The following is a 25,424-nucleotide window of genomic DNA, read 5'->3' on the forward strand; positions in this document are numbered from 1 at the left end:
TGTGTTTTAAACAGTGTAGCTAGCCTTTAAGTAACACATTGAGAGGCTCTTTTTCAGTGAAGTTATTTGTTCTGATTTCACACGCCTCACAATTCCCATGAGCAGCCTCCCCCAATAAAGAGTAATTGTCTGTAAAATGGAAAGGGGTGTTTTCCATATTTTGAATCTGTCTCTGCTCACGGATATCTCTACCATCCACTTTGTTCCCCCTCAACTTTAATACCAAACGGAGACGCAGTCACTTCATAGTATTGTTTAGATGGCAGATACTTACCGGAAGGGTCTCATTCCCCAGAGTTCCGATTTTCTAAAAGTAGCAGGCGATTATTGTCTCTGGCAGTCAGTGCGGGCTAAGTGGTCTTTATGGGTTATTTGGTTTTTCCTTTTGTCACAGTGAGTTTGGTTTCCTAGTTGGGGACTGAGAGAAAGGCACACAGATCTGTTTTCTTGCCCTGGAGCAGCGTGGGCCCCATCCTTTTGGATGGTTCATGTACCTCCCATCCATTCCTGCTCTGTCTCCCTTCGCCATCTCCAGATGGCCTTTCCCCTCTGGGTATATGCTCTAGTGATCAGCCCTTGATACTACGTTTTGGTTAATTGATTGAATGTAACAGGCCTGCATGAAAATACTGTTCTGTTTTGTGGTTTAAAGATGTATTTATTTAATTTTATGGGTATGAGTATAGACATACCACCTGTGCTCACAAAGGCCAGAAGGTCGCATTGCTTCCCACGGAACTGGAGTTACAGTACTTTTTTTTTTTGGTGGGGGTGGGGGAAGTTGGGGTTTTTTTTTGTTTGTTTGTTTTTCTTTTTTTCTTTCTTTCTTTTTCTTTTTTGAGACAGGATTTTTCTGTGTAGCCTTGGCTGTCCTAGACTCACTTTTTAGACCAGGTTGACCTGGAACTCACATCAATCCACCTGCCTCTGCCTCCCGAGTGCTGGGATTAAAGGCATGCATCACTACACCCGGCTGAGGTTGGTTTTTTAAAGACAGAGCTTCTCTGTGTAAAGCCCTGGCTGTCCTGGACTTGCTTTGTAGACTAGGCTAGCCTGCACAGAGATCCATCACCTCTGTGTCTCCCCAGTACTAGGATTAAAGGCCTGCGCCACCACATCCAGCTTAGCCAGTGCTCTTAGCTGCTGAGCCATCTCTCTAGACCCAGAAATACTTCTTATATTCACAGTCAACTTTTTTCTAAAGCAGAAGTCAGTTTCCTGGATTTTTTTTTTTTAAGTTGATTCTGCTTTCTACAGATGTTTGTTGTTCAGCCGCTTGGTATGTGCTGCTTTTGAATGGAGTTTCCACATTGTATGGGGTAACTGTCATCAAGTGCCTTTCAACCCAAGTCGGAGCACTTGGCATATTTAGGTGACATAATCTACTTCCCTCTCTTTCATTTCATAGATTGAAACGCCAAGAACTTCTCTCCTGGAAGGATGCCCTTGGACTTTGGTCCACGGGAAACACTGTTTAGCACGGTTGGGACATTTTAACCTTTAAGCCCTTTGAACTTGAGCCCAGAAAAAATACAGAATTAGGTATAATGTGATGGTTCTTTTGTTGTTGTTGTTGTTTTATTATCATTATTATTGTTTCATTTGGGGTTTTTGTTTGTTTGCTTGTTTGTTTGTTTATTTTGACACAGAGTTTCTCTGTGTAGCAGTGGCTGTCCTGGAACTCATTCTATAATCCAGGCTGGTCTCAAACTCAGACATCTGCCTGCCTCTGCCTTCCTAGTGATGGTTCTAAAGAGCAAAGTGAAAATTATAATTCAGCTATACTGTTCAGTGATGGCTTTGTTTGTTTGTTTGTTTGTTTTTGAGATGGAGTTTCTCTATATAGCCTTGGCTATCTTGGACTCATTTTCTAGACCAGGCTGGCCTTGAACTCACAGAGATTTGCCTGCCTCTGCCTCCCAAGTGCTCGGATTACAGGCATGCGCTGCCATCCCAGGCTCAGTGGTAGCTCTCTTGATTGGCTGTCCTCACTTTCCCACACAGTTGACTCTATTCATCCCCATAAACTCCCATTCTGCTTCAATTTTTTCATCGTAACTTAATCATCGTTTTGAAATCCTGGGCCATGGGCTTCAGGTCTAACCATGACTCCCCGTTGCCTTCAGGTTAAAACTCGAGGTCACTGGGAGCATAGCCAGGACCTTCCCCTTCTCTTCAACAGCACTGGACGACTGGCATTCCTCTGGATGTTCACTGTACTGCCTTCAGGGTATCACTATCTGTTTTGTTTTTGTTTTTGTTTTTGTTTTTCCTTTCTCCCTCTTTTCTGTCTCTCCTTAATGTCTTTCCTTAAAGCATTTTATTTTTCCTTCCTTTTTGCACAGCTACTTCTTACTCATTCAAATCAATTTAGACTAGTTTTGTGGGAGGTGTGGCGTGTCACTTCTCATAACCTTGTGTGGTTTGGGGGGATTACTCATTTAAGTCGAAAGTGATTTGCTCTTTTCTGTATACATTGTAAGTTTGTGACGGCACAGATATTGACTTATTTACCACTGTGGCTCCAGGATCCACTAAGCATTAAATTACTACTTCTTGAATGAAATGATCTTTTGAGTTTCTCTGTCTCTCTCTCTCTCTTTCTTTTTCAAAACAGGGGTTTCTCTGTGTAGCCTTGGCTGTCCTGTACTCTTGTAGACCAGGCTGGCCTCAAACTCAAAGACATCTGCCTGCCTCTGCCTCTGCCTCCCAAGTGCTGGGATTAAAGGCGCCCGACTTTGTACACACATATGCTTTATATATAATATTTATATAAATTATATATATATATATATATATATATATATATATATAATGGTTATATATCTATTATCTCAGCTTCTGGTGGTAACTGCAGTTTGAGGCAAATGGTCAGAATTTGGGATGCTTTTAGCAGACATACATTTTAGTGAACTTGGACCAAGTGAAATTTTGTTCTATGTCTAAACCAACTGCAGGTGAAACAGGAGTCAGTTCATGTCAATCTGTTTACATCAGAGTCTGTGTTAAATTTTCCCTCAACAGGTTTTCCTAAGGGACCGGTTGTCTTGCTAAAAATAATCTTTACATTCAACTCTGTCCTTTAGGGAATGCAGAGCCCAGGGCTAGCCAGGCCTGGCTCACAAATATCAACCTCATAGAGTGTCCCTCTTCTCTCTCCATCCATGGTGCTTTCCAGACAGAGAATAGTTTAAGGCTGGGATGTGCTTTGCATGGGGACTGGCCCATTGCTTCTGGTGGCTTTTGCCTTCATGATGGTATGGTCAAGAATGTGGTGTGGTTTTGAGCATTATCTGGAAGATTCTTCTGTGAGTTCCTTTTCTGGGTTGCTATCAGCACAACACTGTTGCCTGTGGACCGGAGTTAATTGCAGCCTCCCCAGAGGTTTAGTGAGGTGGGCGGGTTTGCTTGTTTGTGAATCTGTTGTTGAGATCTCCTGCTGGCCTCTTCTGGTGATAGGACTCCTTTATATTCTGTGATATGTGAGTCTGTTGTCCAGTGGAGATTGTGTGCTTTCCTATACAGCCAGCTAATTCCTGGTTGGTTCTCTTCCTCATGGGAACCTGTGTCAGCAAAGTTACAAATGCACTGAGAAGGTCGGCTTGGCTGCTGCCAAAGCCTACGTAGATGCCCATCTTGCAATGATAATTGTGCCGTGGCTATAACAGTGAGTCACAACCCAACCCATACTGAGCATACACACAGCAATAGCCTTCCAGAGTCCAATTACATGTGGCAGTGACAGAGGCCACTAATCACTAGGGCTAACTGTGATGGGCATGCTGATCCCACAGTCAGCCCAATTTCATGTGAAACATTAACAAGGATGGTGTGGAGCACTGGAGAGCAATTCCTGGCGGTGCACCAGTTGCTTTATTGGAAACACCCAGCAGAACTTGTCAAACAAAACAAACAACACAAAACAAGAGTGCAGTCTGGAGCTATGATGCAAGGTGCCTACTCTTGGAAGCCTTAAGCAAAGTCCTGGTGCCTCACCCTCTTTAAGATTACTGCCAGAGCAGCTAGCAGGCCTGTGGAGGGGCTGAGCCCTGCTCACCTCTCCATCTTTGCTCAGTCTGCCATCTCCCAGGGGCTGCTCCTTCCCTCCCATCCTGCCTCAGCTAAGTCTAAATGATACTGCAAGAAGGGGAGACCGTCAAGCCAGAGCTGTTGGTGAGTGAGCCTGAAAGATGGAAGGCTGAACCAAGGACAAGTTAAAACCACGAAAGCCGCAGGAGCCCTTTCAGAGGCCAGGGAAAGAGTTGGGGGGGGTCAAGTCAGAGCACAGGCAGCCTCCAGGAGAACCCCTGGTGTCTCTTTCTGCCACTCCTTTACCTGTGTGCATAGTTCAACGGAGAAGGTGAGACTCGCACCCTTCCTTTCTTTGCCCATGGCTTGTTGTTCTTGATGTTTGGAGTTTAAGCTGGTCTCAGTCAGCATCCTAATGGTGCCTCCAGCTCCAGTGTCCTGCAGCTAGCAGGGCCAGCCTCGCACACAGTGCTATACACGCCTCTCTTCCTGGCCTTGGTTTATTTGATGGTGACTTTGCCACAATAACCTGAATGCTTTTGTTATTGTTTGAGAATAACACTAGCTCCTAGTTGGAAAAATTACACTTTTTAAAAAATTTACTACATTTAGTAGCTCCTTCCAATTGCCGACTTAAGTTTGCTCATTAAAGAGTGAAACCAAACCCACTGCCTAACTGTATAATAGGGTCATTCACTATGTGCCCTCTGTATTTCTGAAGTTGTAATAAAAGCTGATTTTTGAAAATTGAATAGATATATTTGTTAAGAGAGAAGATACTTCACTAGAATAAAGAATTCTGTTAAAAAGCCAGGTAGTGATGGTTCATACCTTTAATCCCAACACTCAGGAGGTAGTGGTAAGAGTTTGAGGCCCAGCCTGGTCTACAGAGTGAGTTCCAGGACAGCCAGGGCTACACAGAGAAACCCTGTCTTCTGAGAAACCAAAGAATATTGATAAAATCCCAATTACAGCTCGTGCTACCCCTAAGCAAGAGCTAGTGTTCCAGGTATTAAGCTAGGTCATGGAGAGGGGCTCTCAGCAAAGTGTAGGAAAGCTGGTGGCTAGCCTGTGCTCTGGGTGGGTAGCCTCTGCTCTGGGTGGGTAGCCTGTGCTCTGGGTGGCTAGCCTGTGCTCTGGGTGGGTAGCCTGTGCTCTGCAGACTGTGTTAGACAGATCCAGTTTCTTCCTAGGTCCCTCACAAAGTCAGAGTAGCTTGGATAGTAATCAGGGGTTACTTTGAATATTGTATCTGCTGCAGAGCAGAAATCATCCTGCGCGCGGCTCAGCTTCTTCATTTACCGGGAACAAATGATGGGGCTTCCTGTAGTTTGGGGACCCAACAGTTGAGGCAGGTTTGAAGGATGCCACACAGATTCAGGACATTGGAGAGCCTCTCTCTGGGGGGCGCGGCGTGGGGGGAACCTATTTGTCTTTGAAAAGCTCAGTTTAAACTAAGCCAACCAGAGTACTGGCGGGCCATTCTTGACGCATGATAATTTATTATGTTTGATGTTTCTTAGTCCCATGTTTGCGTTGTTACACTTTTGGATTTGGATGTTCACAAAACATTTGTTTATTGCAGTGTTGAGAATTGAACTTCGGGCCTTACCTGTGTAGGCCAATGTTCTACCCCTGAGCTATGCCTTCTAAAACTTTAAATATTTCTGAAATATTTGGCATAATTTTTTTCCACTTTAAGCATTACACTAGCCTATATATTGCCTTTCCTTCTTTTTATTTTTATTTTTATTTTTCCCTTTTCATTTGTTTGTTTCAGGTTCTTTCTGTGTAGCCCAGGTTGGCCTTGAACTTGGGATCCCACCACCAAGGACTCCAGAGTGCTGGGATTTCAGGCACATGTCTGTTTGCTTGACTCTTGGATATGATTTAAATTGAGTGTTAGGTGTGTGTGTTTTAGACCATATTTTCACTTTCTCTGTTTTAATTATGTTCTTTCTATTTCTTTACACACACACACACACACGCACACGCACACGCACACGCACACGCACACACGCACCACCTTTATCATACCATCTATTTCATTTCTAGTTTTCTCTCTTCCACTGTTTGACATCCTTAAATTTAAATCTCTGAACTGTGATAAATCAAAGTTGCACATGGCAGAAAACATCCTTGAAGTACAGCATTAGTCTTTTCCTCTTCTTCCTCCTCCTCTTCTTTTTTCTGGGGCCTTGAACCCACAGCGATCCACCTGCCTCTGCCTCCGCCTCCCAAGTACTGGGGTTACAGAGGTGCACCACTGTGCCCTGCTAGTCCTTTTCTTTTTTCTATTTGCTCGTTTGAGTTGTATTGGTATTAGCTGTCACTGAATGTTTACTTTTGAGCCTGTATTTCTGGAACTGCCCTGCAAGGTAGACACTACTATGTACACATAGAGAAACAACTTGCCCAAGGGCACATGGCTAGTGCTCGGAGTTAGAAACCTTGGCAGCCTGCCACCAGCTCAGGCTTCTAAATTACTTGCCTGTACACTGCCAGAGGCAACCTAAAAATAACCCGGAAGTGAATTAAGTGAGCCCTGTGATGGTTAGGGAATGTCTCTGACAATGGGTGACTCTCTTCCCATCCTCACAGAACTTGCCCAGCCCTTTAGACTACTGCATCCTGCCCCTGCTGCTCTTTCTCAAAGCTCCCACCTCCTGCCTTCTCTCCTTGCAGTAACCCAGTCTCTGAGGTCTGTGGTTCTCTGCTTTGTGCTTTGGAGTTGCAGGGAGGGGGAAGGGGACTTAAGAGACCTCAGCTGCCTGAGTCTCACCCCTGGGGGGTTCTGATTAAATTGGTCTCCCGCATCAGAAGTTTTTAGCTCCCCAGGCGATGTTGATGTACAGCCCCTGGTGGCTGTTTATCCACAGGTGTGTCCTGCACCTGTCACCTCCTGGCTTCCTTCACTTCTTTACTTTGCCCTTTGCCTTGCCTCACCTTGCTTGGCGTCATGTATCAGTTGCCCAGTTGTCCTGGATCCATCCAATGGCTTTAGCGTCTCAGTTTTCAGGGTCCTGCAGAGGGCAGTGGCTGGCCATGTGGATTAGTACCACTTCACGTTCATGGTCTCAGACCTCTGCCTGGCAGCACTTGGTGTCTGTATTTAGTGCTGTCTGTTGCACCTTCTAAGTCTTCACTGTCGTACCACATTCTTGGCACATGCTCCAATTCTTGACTTGTGGATCCTTTCAGATCATTAGCTTTTTTTCTTTACCCTCTGCCTAGTTCTTGGGCCTTACTTAATCTATATATGTAGATATTTTCATAAAATCCCACCTCTCAACGTCCCCCGTCCCCCCCCCCCCCCCCCCCCGCCAAGGTCCTCCTGTGCTCCTGGGCCCTTTCAATTCTGCAATTTTAGGGAAACTCAACATTTTCACTATAGTCATGCCTTAGATCCCATTTATTTATTTTTCTTTCCTTTTTGAAATTTTGTATTTATTTAGTGCCATATGTATTTGGGAAGGCCATGGTGAGCATGTGGAGGTCAGAGGACAGCTTTCCAGGCTCAGTTCTCTTCTACTATACGAGTCCCTGGCTCTGAACTCAGGCCGAGCCATCTTGTTGGCTTTGGTACTTTGTTTAATCTGCTTTTAAAAATCTGTCTACTTCTGGGCTGCATCTGATGTGTTCTTGCTACTAAAAATGCCCAGAAGTCACTGTGCACATCCTTGCTGTAGTGAACATTTCATTTCTGGGCCTGCCTTCTTGGCAGCATGTGTTACTGTTCTTCAAAGAATCTTTAAATTTTGTTTTCATTTATGTGTTTGTGCATATCTGCTTGTGTGTACGTGCACTGTGCTCATTTTACTACTGTCACCAACCCTGCAGTCATCCAGAGGCACACGGTCCACATCTCTCCTCCTTGATCAATTAAGCCTTATGCATTCTTCATCTTATTTTTCTCTTCATCTTCCTTTCTTGTGCTCCCTTCTGCTAGCATCCGTTTGTCTGTCTAACTAGCCAGCTAACTATTTTTTGAGACATGGTCTCTCTGTGTAGCCTTGGCTGTCCTGGACTCGCTTTGTAGACCAGGCTGGCCTGGCACTCACAGAGATCCGCCTGCCTCTGCCTCCCCAAGTGCTTGGGGTTACAGGAGTGCGCCACCACCGCCCGGCCTTTTCTGGACAATTAGAATAACCTCCCTGCCTTCCATCTCTCTGCCCTGTACTCCGTTCTTCTAATTTAAAGCAAAAATAACCCCAGCCATTTCATTTGGGTCTTTCATGGTTATTTCTTGCTGTCTCTTCAGCCTTGCCTGTGAAATGGAAGCAGTTTACAGTTGGGAAGAGACATAGACCAGCACTTCCCATGCAGTTTATATTTCGTAGTGGGAGTGGTGGTGGCAGTGGAGTGGACCACACTCAGGCGACACCTAGCAACACTCCCCCACTTCCTCTTCCCTCCTCTGCTGTGGTTCTAGCATGCTTTGCTGGTACTCTGGTACAGCACTCATTTGAACAAGATGCTCTTGGAACCACTGTGAGAAGCAGAAACATGGAGCCCGAGGTAAGAGGGACGTCTGTGCGTTCTCTTAGCCGCACAGAGAAAAGGCAGAGCAGGAGAGCTTCAGTGCCCGGAGGAAAGCTCCAGTCCCAGGGATGTTTCCAGGTTGGTTTTGCTGCTCACTGTTTCTCATGTCTCTGCATGCCTGGCCGTGTTTTACAGATGCAGGCATTGTGAATTTACCTGTCTTGAGTTCTGGGTATTTTTCTGGACTCAACTCGCGCGCTCCCCACATTTAGAGGAGTTGGCTACACTGTGTTCGGGCTCCTTGTCCTGCATTGTAGCCAGGAGGTGACCTCAAAGAGGTAATGGGTGGCCGTGGGCTCTCCTCCTCTGTTCCCGTGCCTGATAAGTTGCTGGCTTCTTTAATAGAGTTCAGTACCTGTAACTATCCTTTCCTAGATCTTTTCCAGGTGGTTTTTGGGTGGGAAGGCAATTCCAGTTTGTGTTTATTTTGTCTAAAAGTTGAAGTCCCAACCCAAGAAGGAGGTCTTGGGGTTCTGGTGCTTAGTTCGGTAAAAGAGACGAGACTGTGTGCTGTCTGTAATAGCCTCACGCCATAAACAGCCAGGTATCAATACCAGGCAGCTCCTCACGCAGGAATCCTGTAATGAGGATGAATAAGCTGTAGATGACCGATGTGTGCAAGTCTTGCTCTAACTTAATGGTGAACAAAAGAAACCAGCTATAAAGGGGAAGTGGACGTGCAGAGGGGGTTCTGATAATGTTTAATGGCCTGGGTACTGGGTGCAGGGAGGGTTTTTTTGTCTGGTTTTGGTTTTTCGAGACAGGGTTTCTCTGTGTAACAGCCCTGGCTGCCCTAGGCTCTTTATAGACCATGCTGGCCGCAAACTCCCAGGGATCGCCTGCCTCTGCCTCCGAGTACTGGGATTAAAGGGTATACCACCATACCCAGCTGGTTAAAGGGAGTTTTAACCTTAGCAAATTCTTTTGAGTTTTATATTTATGTGTCATTTTACATTAGGTACCAATAGAAAAAAAAATGCCCACTGTGACCGAAAGGTCAAGGACATAAGCCATATGTAATGGTGGTTCAGCAGAACTGATTCCCAGTACAAAGCCTGGAAGGAAAAAGCACCACCTAGACTCCCAGGAGAAAGCAAGTCACTGCTCTAAAGGCCACACATTGATACTGTAGGTCCAAATGTATGTTGCTTGTCTACCACGGGACCACTTTTGAGACACCGAGCAAACGGTCAGTCTATCTACACTATTTGAAAAGTAACTGTGGATTTGGTTTATGACACACTAGTCACAGTCTGAGGAGTTACTTCCATGTGTGATAGCTAAAGCTACTGTGTCCTAGCTCCAGACATGGTTCTGTCAACGTGTCTGAGTTGTATAGAATTTGTACAATTGTTAAACCACAAATCATTTGACGCTAGGTAATGTGTCTATTCATCATGTATGTGTCTGTATCTCAAGTACAAAGGATAATCTAGTGTATACTGGGGCTCAGAGTCTCTTGTTCAAAAAATGAGTGCTACATAGGTGTGGAGTGATGCCATGTGTGTGCTAAGCATAGTGCTAAATTTGCATGGTTTTGATTCAATGGACAGTCTGTTATGGTTTTGATAAATATTTCAAGTACCCCACTCAACAGAGCGTTGTGTACACAAAGTCACAACCGTGTTCTCCAAAGTGGGCTTGCACATACTAGGGAGGGATCAACGGAGTGTGGAAGGAAACACTGAGGGCTGAGGTGAATGGTAGTAGAAGAAATTATTAAGGTTCTGCAGTGCGGCTTGGTTTTAATTTTGTGAGACATTTCAGACATGGCCCTTATCAATTCTCTTCATCCATAAGCCTAGAAGCCATAATTTGTCTGTACTGCATCATCAATATAAAGTGCTCAAGAGAAAGAAAGTGTATCACTATTCTTTTTTGTTTTTGTTTTTGTTTTTTTCCGAGACAGGGTTACTCTGTGTAGCCGTAGCTGTCCTAGACTCACTTTGTAGACCAGGTTGGCCTCACACTCACAGTGGTCCGCCCGCCTCAAGAAAATAGGACTTACTCTGAACTTATGCCCAAATCTAAAAGTTACAAGACCACTTTATTCAGAAGACCCCTGTTGCTGTTGCTGACTTCTCTACAGCCTGCCAGATACAGCGAATTATTATAAAGTGATGGATCAGCACTTTGACCGGAGAGTTTTGAGACACTTTCTTAGCACCGAATGGACCAGTAGATTATGAATCATTGGACTTTTATCAGTATTGGGGTTCTTTAAACTAAAGCTAATTACCATATGATTCATTTTATTTCTGGGTAGTTAGCAGAAGGCATCCTAGTCAGCATGTAGTATGCCTACAAACTCATATTTATTGAGGCATATTTGCAATAGCCAAGCTACAGAGTCTGACTAGTTATTAATCAGCAAATTAATTGATAAAGAAAATACAGTTTGTGTTTTTTTAAAAAATATTTTTATTTAACTTTAATTTATGTGCATTGGTGTGTAGGTGTCAGATCTTGGAGTTACAGACAGTTGTGAGCTGCCATGTGGGTGCTGGGAATTGAACCCAGGACCTTTGGAAGAGCAGACAGTGCTCTTAACCACTGAGCCAACTCTCCAGCCCCACAGTTTGTGTTTTATTCAGCCATACGAAACAACAAAATTATATTGTTTGCAGGAAAGTGGGTGGAATTGGAGAGCATCTTGTTAAGAGAAATCAGCCAGACTGAAACAAATGCCATGGGTTTTTCCCCATGTGTAATATCAATAATAATAATAATAATAATAATAATAATAATAATAATAATAATAATAGTAATAGTAATAATAGAATAATAGACGTATGTGAGGGATGCACTGAAGAAATCGCCACACGATGACTCCTTTATTACGGGAAGGCTTTTATTGTGTGAATAAGAGAACACTCCAGGGAAGAAAAAAGCAAAAGCAGGCTGGACGGACACAGCCAGTGCCTGAGAGCCCTGAGCAGAGAAAACAGTGGAGATAATGGGAAGGCCAGGCTCTGAGATGTCTAACAAGTGCGTGTGAGCAGACCGTGGGAGCCTGGAGGCAGCGTGGGCAACGGATGGACGGACAGATGGATGGACGCAAAGGAAATGACTCCTTTTGGGGATGGGGGACCCGTTTCCCAAGTACCTGGGGAATGCTGGCTTTTATCTAACTGCCAAAATTTCTTGTGTGGTCCAGCTTGAGCTTATTTCTGGACATTCTGACTTTCTGAGACATATAATAATAAGACTTGAAATAATGACATGCAAACTCTAGGGGGACTCTAGGGACAGATAGGGACAGAAGGAGGGGTACAAGAGAAAGTAATGGGAGCATTTAACATGGTCAAAGTACGTGGTATCCCAATAGAACATGTTATAGAATGTGTTCTTTTCATAAGTGAAAATGGGTCAGTAATAAATTGCTTCGTGTCTTATTATCTTTATCGCATATTCTTTTCATGGTTTCTGGGTGGGTTTTGAGGGGGCAGCGTGGAGGGAGACCTTGTTCTCTATTTTCTTCCAATCCAGTGCCTGCTTCTGTCTTCCGCTGTTGTATGCAGTCTTTTGTCTTGTCTGACCTTTGAGCTATAAATGACATACAGGACAGCGGTTCTCAACTTTCCTAATGCTGTGACCCTTTCGTACAGTTCCTCGTGTTTTGTGACCCACCCACCAACCCTAAAATTATTTCGTTGCTACTTCATAACTGTAATTTTGCTACTGTCATGAATCATAACATAAATATCTGTGTTTTCTGATGGTCTGAGGTGACCCCTGTGAAAGGGTCACAGGTTGAGAACCGTTGGCACAGGGCATGCTTTGCACTGGGTTCTTTTATTTAATACTGGGTGCCTTGACAGTGTTTTAGTCCTTCTCTGGGCCCAAGACCGCAAAGAGATGTTTTCCAGGAAAACTTTGTCTTCTCATTCCTATGATTGAATTTAAGATAAGCAGTGTTACCAGGTGTGGTGGCGCACGCCTTTAATCCCAGCACTCGGGAGGCAGAGGCAAGTGGATCGCTGTGAGTTCGAGGACAGCCTGGTCTACAAAATGAGTCCAGGACAGCCAAAACTACACAGAGAAACCCTGCCTCGAAAAAACAACAACAAAAACAAAACAAAACGCAGTGTCTCCAACTTCTTCTTAGGGCCTAGAGTTTTCTGCTTTATCTTTCAAGGATTTCAGACATTGAAACAAGGGTTTCAAAACAGATTTCCAGTCTTTTCTTACAGCAGGCTTATTTCTAGATTGCCAAAGTACAGCAGATGGCACAACGCAAGCTTGGGCTCCAGCCTCAATCACTGAGGACTTTCTTATTATTATTATTTACACGCCCTGCATTCTCCATGTATGTATTCTTGTGTCAGTTTAAAATGCTATTTTTCTTTCTGTTTTTTTGTTTTGTTTTGTTTCAAGCCAGGGTTTTCCTGTGTAGCTCTGGCTGGCACTACTCTGTAGATCAGGCTAGCCTAGAACTCAGAGGTCCACCTGCTGGGATTACAGGCATGAGCCACCAGGACCCCGGAAAACTCCCATTGTCAAAATCTCGTGAAGGGTCAGACTGGTGGTTTAGGCCTGGTAATCCCTAGTGTTCAGAGGTTGAGGATCAGGAGTTCAAGGCCAAGCTCTGCTATATATGGCACAACTGTGCCCACCTCTGGAAGGATAAGCAAAGTATGGACATGTGGTGGGAGGAATGGGTGGGAGCGACGGGATCTTTTATGAGACCCTCACTAATTTTCGTGGTTTCAGCCATATTACAGTTCAGGTAGCTAAACTGCAACGTGAGCTTTTCCTTCCCCGCAATCTAGATGCCCTTTACCAGCCGTGTTTCTGCAGGCGTCCAGCTGGTGTGCTGTTTGGTTAGAAATGGGCAAGGCGGTATTTTTGTGTGTCTGTGGTCATTAAGTGTTAGATCCTGGCTCTGCCTCTGTTTAACAATGTAGATGAACCCTGTAGATCTCGATTTTCCAAATATCAGTGGCAAAGAAATAAAAATTCTTGCGGATTTTTCCAGTCTTCTATGGTCTGGCATTTTGAGAAACTACAATGAAAAATAAGTTGTTAGTCACATGCTTGAGTGTTGTGGTAATGTCAAATCGCTACACTTTAAGTTTTCTGAAGACCTTCCCTGCATTTCTTTTCCTGCCGAAGCAGTGAAGCACCCCGTAGGTCGGTGTACACAAGTGAACCCTACTCCTACTCTTTAAACTTGTTGGTTTCTAGTTTTCTATCGTCCATAACATAGGTTTTGTTTTTTTTTTTTTCTGCAAAGATATTTCTGTGGCCGTAGGTGTTAGCGCAGTGCACTCTGCCTTCCCCTAGGGAGCGAGTCTAAGCATGTGCGTGGTTCTGTTCACTGGTGCGTTTCCAAGTCATTCACACCTTTGCAGTATTTGTAGTACAGTTCTCCCCCCACCCCCTCCAGACAGGGCTTCTCTGGGTGAAAGAGCCCTCCCTGGCTGTCCTGGACTCACTCTGTAGACCAGGCTGGCCTCTAACTCACAGAGATCTGCCTGCCTCTGCCTCCCGAGTGCTGTAGGACAGTTCTCTGAATTGAATATGTGCTGCCACTAATGGGGCTTTTGGTCTTCTAGAAGATCTCAGTTGGTTTTCACACTCATGGTTGGACTGCCTTTCTGGCCGGAGCAGTTCTAAGATGCCATTGATTCCAAAGATGTTACAGCGTGGGTCCCAGGACACCTTGCAGATGGACCCATGAGTGCCTGAATCGGATTACTGCCACCACCTGGCTCGCTGATGAGAGAGACCTACACTGTGTTTAGAATAGGGAGGAAGAAATCCCACCACATTGGGTGTTTGTTCATTTAGTTTTTGGTATTGCGAGACAGGGTTTCTCTGTATAGATTTAGCTGTCCCGGACTCACTTTGTAGACCAGGCTGGCTTCGAACTCACAGAGATCCACCTGCCTCTGCCTCCCCAAGTGCTGGGATTACAGGCGTGTGCCACACTGCTGAATAGTGTCTCTTCTGACTGGTGTTAACTGGGCGCGTTTTCTCAGCTCCCTCATTAGGAGCTGTAATGCTTTGGCATGGGCCAGGAAACCTGAGCCAGCTGCTCTGTGAACTGGTAGTGCTGATATAGCTTCTGGTGCCATTAAGACTTTTTTTTTTTTTAAAATCTGAGTTCCCGCTCTTCCTTCAGCCCTCTTGTCTCCCCTGCTAGCCTGAAGTTATTGCTGTTAGACATTCCATTTACCATGTTCTCAACGTGGTCATTATACTCCCATGTTCTTCCGCTACATACAGCACATATAAAGGGCTTACCTACTTGTATAGCTCTCTGGTTACTCCTTGGCAGTTTGAGAAGTAGAACAGCCATGTGTAGATAGACGCTGTCATTCTTCTGTTGGGGGCGTGCATGTGTGTGATATATACACAAATGCTCCTGTGTGTGCAGAGGCCAGAGGTCGACTTTGGGTATCTTCTCCCATCGCTCTCCACTTTACTGAGGCAGGCTCTCCTTGCCGAGCCTGGGGCTCACTGGTTGACTGGACTGGCTTGCTGGTCTCTACCTTCCTGTGTCCGTCCCAGGACCCGGATTACACACACCACACCCAGCGTATTCCACGAGGGGATCTGAACTCAGTCCTCACGCTTGGATGGCAGACAGCTTACCCACTAAGCCTTCTCCCGAGGCCTGCCATTCATTTCTTCAAGATGCCTCTACCGAATGCCTGCTCTGCGACGCTGTGGTTACCACGCCCTGAGAGAGAGCACGGTGATGAATGATAAACACGCAGGGTACATGTTCATGTAGGTGATGATTGGCTCGATGAATGATAGACACGCAGAGTACGCATGCGTGCTGGTGATCATTGGGGTGATGAATGATAGACATGCAGAGTACGCATGCGTGCTGGTGATGATTGGCTCGGTGAATGATAGACAGGCAGAGTACGCATGCGTGCTGGTGATCATTGGGGTGATGAATGATAGACATGCAGAGTACGCATGCGTGCTGGTGATCATTGGGGTGATGAATGATAGACATGCAGAGTACGCATGCGTGCTGGTGATGATTGGCTCGATGAATGATAGACAGGCAGAGTACGCATGCGTGCTGGTGATCATTGGGGTGATGAATGATAGACATGCAGAGTACGCATGCGTGCTGGTGATGATTGGCTCGATGAATGATAGACACGCAGAGTACGCATGCGTGCTGGTGATCATTGGCTCGATTAATGATAGACAGGCAGAGTACGCATGCGTGCTGGTGATCGTTGCAGCATCCATTCTGCTTCCTTCTAGTTTTCCTAAGCTGAAGGCTTGTCTGGTTCATCTTCTCCTCACTTTCAGGTCTCCTTCTCAGAAAGATGTCAACTTTGGAAACTGTCTGCTAAGTGCTGGGGTGTTGTCGCACAGTTGGTAGAGGGATGGCCCAGCATGTACGAAGTCCTGGGTTTGAGCCTATAAACTGGGCATGGACACGCATGCCTATAATCGTAATATTAAAAAAGTGGTAGCAGGAAGTTCAAGGTTCAGGAGTATCCTTAGCTATCTATATAAGACTCTGTTTTAAAAGAAAAACCAAAGAGCCCTCCCTTGAAGTGCCCAAACCAGTGCTCTCGGTGTGACCTGCTTTGTTCTGCCCGTCTCTTTCTCTTGACCCTTGTGCTTAAGCTTTCATTAAGACATTTAACCCCAACTCTGCTTCAAAAGAAAAGGAACAGAAAAATCCCACCGCAGAGTTCCGTGATCTAGCAGTACCCTGGGGTGTGTGTCCTTCTGAGAGAGCACTGACACAGTCTCTAGAAATAACTCTTGTTGTTTTTGTTTTTTAGCCGGTTACACCTGAACAAGAAGGCAGCCGACAAACAGCCCTATAGCAAGCTGCCTGGCGTGTCCCTTCTGAAACCACTGAAGGGGGTAGATCCGAACCTAATCAACAACTTGGAGACATTCTTTGAACTGGATTATCCCAAAGTAAGTATAGCGCTGTACCCAGAGAGATGGGCTAGGTCATGGCTTTGTTTACTTTTTTATTTTAGGAATTTCAACACTGTATATGAGGCAGAAGCCTTGATTTAAAAAAAAAAACTTTTAAATTTAATTTATTATTTTTGTTTGTTTGTGTTTTCTGAGACAGGGTTTCTCTGTACAGCCATGGCTGTTGTAGATCTGCCTGCCTCTGCCTCCCTGAGTGCTGGGATTACAAGGCATGCCCCACCACCCCCGCTTAAGCCCTGATGTTTTACATAGATAAAAATCAAAGTAAGCTTTGCTTGCAATAAGAAAGTTGGGAGTTTTTCCAGCCCATATTCTATAAGTGAATACAGAAGAAAGTTTATTTTTGTGAGTGAGAGGATACTTTTGTTGATTGTGAGAAGGTCTTAGCCTCTCGCTCACAATCCCACAGTTTTGATATGGAGCATGGTCTCACATTTTGCTTTTTTCTGCCATCATCTCATCTCAGAGCTCAAAGGCCAGAGTTCCGTGTGGCTCCTTTTACGGCACGTCAAATCCTTGTGTGTTTAAACTGGTGGACAAGAAAGGTGCGTTGATCTTCAGTATGAGATGAGTAACAGGTTATGCCAGACAGCTTTCTATTTGTTCATAGTATAGTTTAGTTTATGAAGTAGAGAGCCAGAGAAAGCAACAAGGACCCTGCAGCTAAGGGAGACTGGCTCTGACACCATTTTACCTTAAAAACATTAACACTGTGGTAAATGTACCATAAAACCATCTAGTTCTCGAACACAGAAAGCAACTATTCAAAATTACCTTTTAAAACTCTGAATTCAGAGGTGTGGGTCTTTTGGGGTTTTGTTTGTTAGTTTTGACCTCTCAGTTCTTTGCTCTTACTTCCTCCCATAAATTACACAAATGATCAACAGATGGACTCTCACCTGCTCTGGGCCAGCAGCTGTCTAGGGACTAGGACTTTAAGTCCCTTCTGTTACAGGATTTTATTTTATTTTATTTATTTATTTATTTATTTATTTATTTATTTATTTATTGAGACACAGCTTTTCTGTATACCCCTGACTGTCCTGGACTTGTTTTATAGACCAGGCTGGTCTTGAACTCACAGCAATCCACTAGCCTCTGCCTCTTGAGTGCTGGGATTAAAGGTGTGCGCCACCACACCCGGCTCAGGATTTATATTCTATTGTAATCCAGATAAAACAGTTTCTGTAAAGTAGTTCTTTATAAAAAGTAGTTTAAAATATCTATGCTTGAAGGGTCGGATGTACCTCAGTAGAGCACTTGCCTGAATTCATGAAGCTCTAGGCTTCATTTCCATAGTCTGAAGCCATGGTCCTTCATCTCCATGTTCTGAAGCCATGGTCCTTCATCTCCATGGTCTGAAGCCATGGTCCTTCATCTCCATGGTCTGAAGCCATGGTCCTTCATCATCTCCATAGTGTGAAGCCATGGTCCTTCATCTCCTTGGTCTGAAGCCATGGTCCTTCATCATCTCCATAGTGTGAAGCCATGGTCCTTCATCATCTCCGTAGTCTGAAGCCATGGTCCTTCATCTCCATAGTCTGAAGCCGTGGTCCTTCATCATCTCCATAGTGTGAAGCCTTGGTCCTTCATCTCCGTAGTCTGAAGCCATGGTCCTTCATCTCCATAGTCTGAAGCCGTGGTCCTTCATCATCTCCATAGTGTGAAGCCTTGGTCCTTCACCACCATAGTCTGAAGCCATGGTCCTTCATCATCTCCGTAGTCTGAAGCCGTGGTCCTTCATCTCCATAGTCTGAAGCCATGGTCCTTCATCATCTCCATAGTCTGAAGCCGTGGTCCTTCATCATCTCCATAGTCTGAAGCCATGGTTCTTCATCTCCATAGTCTGAAGCCATGGTCCTTCATCATCTCCATAGTCTGAAGCCGTGGTCCTTCATCATCTCCATAGTCTGAAGCCGTGGTCCTTCATCATCTCCATAGTCTGAAGCCGTGGTCCTTCATCATCTCCATAGTCTGAAGCCGTGGTCCTTCATCATCTCCATGGTCTGAAGCCATGGTCCTTCATCTCCATAGTCTGAAGCCATGGTCCTTCATCACCATAGTCTGAAGCCATGATCCTTCATCTCCATGGTTGGAAGCCATGGTCCTTGGCACATAGGGAATTAGAGGCCAGTATAAGCTCCATGGAACAAGTGTGGTGTCAGGGGAGATTTTTTGCTTGATACACAATAAAATGAATATGTAATAACATAGAATATAAAGCACATTTCATGACTCAGGGCATAGCATGGTGATAAGAGTGTGTGCTTAGCATATACAATACCCAGAGCCACCCCTCAAAATTCTGTTTTAAATGATAATTTTGTTCTCTTTGCTATAGAAAAGGTTTACATTCCTAAAGTCTACAGGTCTGAATCAATGAGGAAACTTTTCTCCCATTTACACTTTTAAATTGTTGTTTACGCATCTAAATGTATTCATAAATACAGAGGGTAGCATTATTGTTACTGGAATTTTAACTTTTTTTTTTTCTTTCTTTCTTTTTGGTTTTTCCAGAACAGGGTTTCTCTGTATAGCCCTACCTGTCCTGGCTCATGTAAACCAGGCTAGCCCCGAACTCACAGAGATTCACCTTCCTCTGCCTCCCAAATGCTTGGACTAAACGCGTGTGCCACCACCTCCAAGCTTGCATTTTCAAGTGTTAAGTTCTTAAATATCAAAGGGCTAAGTATTCTTAATTTGGAGGCTTTTTGTAGTTACTCATCTTGCTCTTAGCCTTTAGACATTTTACACTTTGAAAAGAGAAGGTGAAAGTGAATGCAGTCACAGAGGTTTGCTCACACTGCCTTCCCCCAGACTATAGTTCAGCTAGAACAGTTTACTCTCTCATCCATCCCTTGAAGATTTAGAAAATCAGTGTTTCTAAAATATCTTAAAGGTATATTTTTAATATGTCCTGTATTTTAAATATATATGTATGTCCAGTCTTCTAGAATGTAAAAATTCCTGAAAAGCTATTCTGTGTATTAACTAGGAAAACTTTGAACCATATCTAGTGTTTTACCAGTTGTAATTGGAGAGACTTGACTATTTTAGTGCAGAGATTCCTAGCAAAGCAAACGTTCAGTCACACAGGAAGACACAGAGATGATACCTTATTGCAACGTGATGCTTCAGAAAACACCGAGTGCTTCCTTCCGTTTGCTAGACTTCTTGGGGGAGGGAAACTGTCTTTTCTATGTATCTTTTATTATAATGTACTCACATTAGATTGTTATCCCCTCGCTCTTATCTTCCCGTTCCCTCTCACTCTCCTTCCCTCTTCTGCCCTGTTCCCCTAGACCTCTGATGGGGGGAGGGGGAGCCCCTACCTCACTGTCTGGCCACAGCCTATCATCAGGATAGCCTGCGCCCCCTTCCTCTGTGCTGGCAAGGCTGTCTTGCATAGGGGGAAGAGGCTGTTTTAAGTGTCTTCTCCTTGATAATGTGAATTGAATTTTATTTGCAGGGTGACTAATTAAGTTGTTTTTGTATGTGTATGGGACTAGAGAAATAACTCAGTAGTTAGGACAGACTGCTTTTGCAGAAGACCCGAGTCAGTGACGTATGCTTTTCGTAGTAGTAAATGTTGAGTCCAATCTTTTTTTTTTTTAAAGAAGAAATCTAAGGACTCTTACAGAAGACCTAAGTTTAATTCCTGGTAAAACAAGGATATTTTGTCCTGTATGGGGCTTTATTTGCAAGTTTTAGTTCCTTTGTGAAGCAATGATGCCTTCCAGGACAGTTTTTGGTGAATATGGAATGCGCTTGATTTTGCTCCTTTTCAGTGTAGTTTTTTTTTACACCCCTGCATGTCGTGTAAGCTTGAGTGATGTTCAGTGCTCCAAGTTGTGAACAGACTTGATTTGCAGGTTGTCGTTGGGACAGGGCCTGCCAGAGAATGACAGGTGCTAACCTCGGGCACTGCCAGCCTCTTCTTGCTGCTGGCTGATAGGTCCTGGGCCTGGACAAGCTGTCTCCACCCAAGCTACACTTGTCATAAGCAGCTGCCTCCCTTCGGATTCCTCCTTAAAGTTTTAAACTTTATATACACAATTACTTCTTTGTCTTTCAGCTTTTGGTTAATCTAAGACTGCTAACAGTGAGCGCTTATTATATAAGAGGTTAATTAACGTTAAATGTCTTCTTTCAACCAGTATGAAGTACTCCTTTGTGTACAAGATCATGATGATCCAGCCATAGATGTATGTAAGAAACTGCTTGGAAAATACCCAAATGTTGATGCTAGATTATTTATAGGTAAGTACCAAAGTCTATGGTAGCCGTATTGCTATGGTAGTTTTAAATAGCAGTAATCTGCTTGTGTCAAACTCTAGATTAGGGTACGAGGCACTCAGGAAAGTTCTAGAGGGATAAAACATGTTTTTATTCCTTCAAGGAAAGTTATGAGGGAAAAAAAAGGTCTTGGTTAACAGTTGGCACACACACAAAAATAATATCTTACTCAGTAACCAGGTATGAGATCTGTTGTTGTTTTCTTCCCCTCTGTCCATGGCCTATCTAGTCTTAGCCTCTCGGCCACCGGAACAGGGTTGGGCCTGGGTTCCATCTCATGGAGTGGGCTTTAATTACAATCAGATGCTTGTCGTTTCTTTCACAACGTTGTACCACTATTGCAGCAGTGTACCTTGCAGTCATGTGTTTACCTTGCTCCTCTTGTAGTTTGCAGACTATCTTCCAGTACCATGGCCACTCACCAGAAGAGGTGAAGGCTCTAGGTAGCCAACCGCTCAGCTTCTTCATGCTTAGTGAGTTATGTAGGTGTTGTCTTCAACAGGAGGGCCTTATCGTCAGTCTGTGGAGAGCAGCCAGTGGCCTGGGGTTGTCCGGGGGATTTCATGGGGCCTCTCACCAACAGCTTCATTGAGATGAAACCCATTCCCAGGACTGGAAGTTTCATTTGGTGGTGAGAGTGTGTCTAGTTAGAGCTTTGTGCCTCCAGTCGCTTGGCGATTACATTTCAATTTCTTTCATATATTATATATTTTAAGAAACTTCTACTGTATTAGGTTTCCAAATGGCCCTCAGTCTTAGCTGCCCCTCCCTGTATTCCCTGCATATTTTTTGTTGTTGTTGTTGTTGTTGTTTCTAAGGTGTTTTCAATGGTGTGGACTGTGTTCTACTCTGATAGTCAATATCTCTACACTGTTGCATCTACTGGAACTTCAAATCCTGTGGGGCTTTGTTATTGTTGTTTGCTTGCTAGTTTTCATGCATTTCCGCCACTAAATAAAATGTGACTGTGATATTGAATAGTATGATGCTTTAAAATATATATATGTTGTGGAATGGATAAATCAAATTAATTAACACATACTTAACACACTGATTTGTGATAGCGAATCTCAGCAGTTTACAGATATTCAACATATACATGGCTGTTATTATATCATGTTGTACAATTATTAAGTAGCAGTTCATAGTATTAGTGGAAGAATTGGGGAATTAGAAAACTAAATTGTCAAAGATAAATTTTACAGATTTATTATCTGTGAGAAACAGGGATTATTTAAAAATTAAAAATGCTTAAATTATGCAATCCGACAGTACTCTAGTTCTCTTTCCATCATGTATTTTTATAGCATTTTCAGCATCATATAACTCTCTAACTACTGTACCCTTGCATTTTTAGGTGGCAAAAAGGTTGGCATTAATCCTAAAATTAATAATTTGATGCCAGCATATGAAGTTGCAAAATATGATCTCATATGGATTTGTGACAGTGGAATAAGAGGTGAGATTTGTTCTGTTTTATAAAACTATTCATTTGATTATAGAATGCCAAAAACATCTTGAAAATATTTTATTTATCAATCTGTATTTTACCTGATAATTTGCTTCAACATCATTTATGGTATTATGTTAGCTGTACTCACTAAGACTAAGACTTTTTTATAACCTAACCTAGATGCCACATGTATTACAACTTTTGCTTTTTTTTTTTTTTTTAAGTTTTTTGAGACAGGGTTTCTCTGTGTGTAGCCCTGGTTGCCCTGGAATCACTGTAGACCAGGCTGACTTCGACCTCACAGAGATCCACCTGCCTCTGCCTCTCCAGTGGTGGGATTAAAGGTGTGCACCACTACCACCTGGCTAAAACTCTTGCATTTTTTAAATTTCAACCATTAAAAATGAAGTCATGAAGCCAGGTGGTAGTGGTTCAAACCTTTGATCCCAGCACTCAAGAGGCAGAAGCAAGTAGATCTCTGTGAGTTCGAGGCCAGCCTGGTCTACAGAACAAGTAAAACCAGAGCTACACAAAAGAAACCCTATCTCAAAAAACCCAAAAACAACAACAGAAATGTAGTCATGATTCATATCCTATCTATAGCCTTTGTCCAGTGTAGCATTTCTTACTTGTTGGGCTCTTTCACTTATATCATTTGGGCTTCCGTGATCCCTAGTCTACCACAAGAGTCAAGTCAACAAACTCATGTTTCCTAAAATACATAAATTTATTAAGCCATTTGTGTCTTTTTAAAAATTAGTTAAAATGATTCTAGCAAGAAGTTTCTCTCCTGGGCTAAAAGTGTGTAGCTTTTTTGAAGTGTTATCTTCTCAGAATAAGTGATTAGTATTTGTTAAGTCCAAATGTTCAAAAGAATATGTTTTATTGTAATTTAATGGACATCTTACTAAAATTTTTTCTTCTTCATCTTTTTTCTTTTCTTTTCCCCCTTTTTTCTATTCTCATCTTTTCCTCCCCTAAATTTTAGTCATTCCAGACACATTAACTGACATGGTCAATCAGATGACAGAGAAAGTGGGCTTGGTTCACGGGCTGCCATATGTCGCAGACAGACAGGGCTTTGCCGCCACGTTAGAGCAGGTAAGTACAGTGCTTTAAAACTGCCCTCGGCACACCAACTCCTTGGTCTCCAGTGGACCTGGCTACCCAACCTTAGCTCTGTTGCCCACTTGGGACCCTGCTGAGAGCACCCTGTTCCTTGAGGAGGAAGTTGTCAGGTCCCTGGGGTCACTCCCTGCTGAGCTGCCCCGCCCTGACGGGAATGCCTGTGCACAGGGGACTGCTGGCGGCCCTGCCCCTGACTGAACACACATTCTTCCATAACGTCTTCACTGAGTTTTAGATGTTCACTCCAGACTATTGTCTTCCATAATGTTCTTTTAAACTGAAAAGGCTATTTTACAAAAAACATTTATGCAAGTCTTCATTTAAAAGGGAAAAAAAAACCCTTGATTTCCCTTTAAAATAAATTATTTTGAGAAACATGTTTTCTTTCTTTTTCTTTCCTGTTTTCTTTTTAAATTAGTACACAAAGCGCTGGCTTCCTTTATGGCAAAGTGACACACATCGCTTTGTTGACTCTCTGCTCCCCTCCTCTGTCTTCCGGGCCTGTACTTCTTTTTTCCCTCTTCAATCTTTTGTCTTTTGCAAGTGCTGGGAATCAAACTCTGGGATTAAACACGCCAAGCAAGCTTTCCATCACAGGCCTTCATCTCCAACCTGTCTTCTTCAGAATTATAACCAAAATCTCTTTTTTTGGTTTTTCGAAACAAGGTTTCTCTGTGTAGCCTTGGCTCTCCTGGACTCGCTTTGTAGACCAGGCTGGCCTCGAACTCACAGCGATCCGCCTGCCTCTGCCTCCCGAGTGTGGGGATTACAGGCGTGCACCACCACACCTGGCTGTATCCAGCTGCTTTGGTGTGTATGCTGGGTCGGTAACTCAGGGCCTAGTATTTATGTGGTCCTCACTTTGCTGACTAAGCCATCTCTTCAGCCCCGGGGTCTCTTTCCTAACACTGCCTTGGGGAATACTTTTCCTACTGCAAGAAATTGTTAGTTTTAAAATCTTAAGTTTTCTAGTTAGTAAAAAGAACTGCAGGTAGCTGTTTTAAAATGAAATGCTTTTGAAATATGCACACATGATTCTATCAATGAAAAATACTTTCCAGAGTGCACCCAATCTCCTGTGCTTGAATGAATGGAGATCCAACCAGAAGAATCGTCCTGCATGATAAAGACACCTTCAGCCACACCCCAGTGCTGTGGCCTGGGTTAACTGCTTGAGGCCTAAGATGGCTGTCTCTGGTAGAAGTTAGGTTTGACTCACTCACAGAAGCTCCAGTGCTCAGTGGAGTCAGAATTGAGCTTAGATAGCAGGAATCATAGCCTTAGCTGCCTTGTAAAATTCTGTTGCACTGCTCTTTGCGAATAACTACCATTAAGAAAGCTCACGGTTAGCCGGGTGGTGGTGGTGGCGGCGCACGCTTTTAATCCCAGCACTCTGGAGGCAGAGGCAGGTGCATTGCTGTGAGTTCAAGGCCAGCCTGGTCTACAAAGCAAGTCCAGGACAGCCAAGACTACACAGAGAGACCCTGTTTTGAAAAAAAAAAAATTAAAAAGAAAAAGTTAGCTCACGGCTGGGAAGCAGAGGCAGGCGAATCTCTGAGTTCAAGGCCAGCCTAGTCTACAGAGTTCAAGACAGCCAAGGCTACACAGAGCAACCCTGTCTTGAAAAGAGAGAGAGAAAGAGACAGAGAGACAGAGAGAGAGAAAGAGGGAAAAGAAAAAGAGAAAGAAAGCCCACTGTTCTATACTTGAAGGTCATTTAAAAAGGGCAGCAGAGCTGAGATAACCAATACATAGATAGGACCTTGCATCTAATAGGGTGGTGGCAGCCAGTTCCACTGCTGAGGTATCAGGTTTCCTATCTCAGGACTGTTGTAGAGAAAGAACCGTGAGACTGTAGGAGCTGGAGAGATGGCTCAGCAGTTAGGAATGAGTGCTGTTCTTGCAGAGAGGACCAGAGTTGGGTTCTCAGCACCCAAGGTGGGCAGCTCACAGTAGCCTGTGACTCTGTCTCCAGAGGATCCTGACCCTCCAGCCTCCACAGGAACCCACTCGGATGTTCATGACCCCCCCTATAGACTTT

The 25,424-nt window shown here is 43.9% G+C and overlaps 1 protein-coding gene across 2 annotated transcripts in view; it reads left to right on the forward strand.

Moving 5' to 3' along the window:
- Nucleotides 1-25,424, forward strand: part of UGCG (UDP-glucose ceramide glucosyltransferase) — a 37,481-nt gene that overhangs the window by 4,911 nt on the left and 7,146 nt on the right. Inside the window, exons 2-5 of one of the 2 annotated variants that reach the window (XM_084777524.1) lie at nucleotides 16,341-16,482; nucleotides 20,664-20,766; nucleotides 22,160-22,261; nucleotides 23,253-23,356. In XM_084777524.1, the coding sequence (XP_084633650.1) occupies nucleotides 16,341-16,482; nucleotides 20,664-20,766; nucleotides 22,160-22,261; nucleotides 23,253-23,356 (451 nt within the window). Of the gene's footprint in view, nucleotides 1-16,340; nucleotides 16,483-20,663; nucleotides 20,767-22,159; nucleotides 22,262-23,243; nucleotides 23,357-25,424 lie in introns of both variants that reach the window. The other variant, XM_084777523.1, reaches the window with a different exon arrangement.

The sequence above is a fragment of the Acomys minous genome (assembly GCF_964271855.1).
Source record: "Acomys minous genome assembly, chromosome: 1".
NCBI classification, from domain to species: Eukaryota; Metazoa; Chordata; class Mammalia; order Rodentia; family Muridae; genus Acomys; species Acomys minous.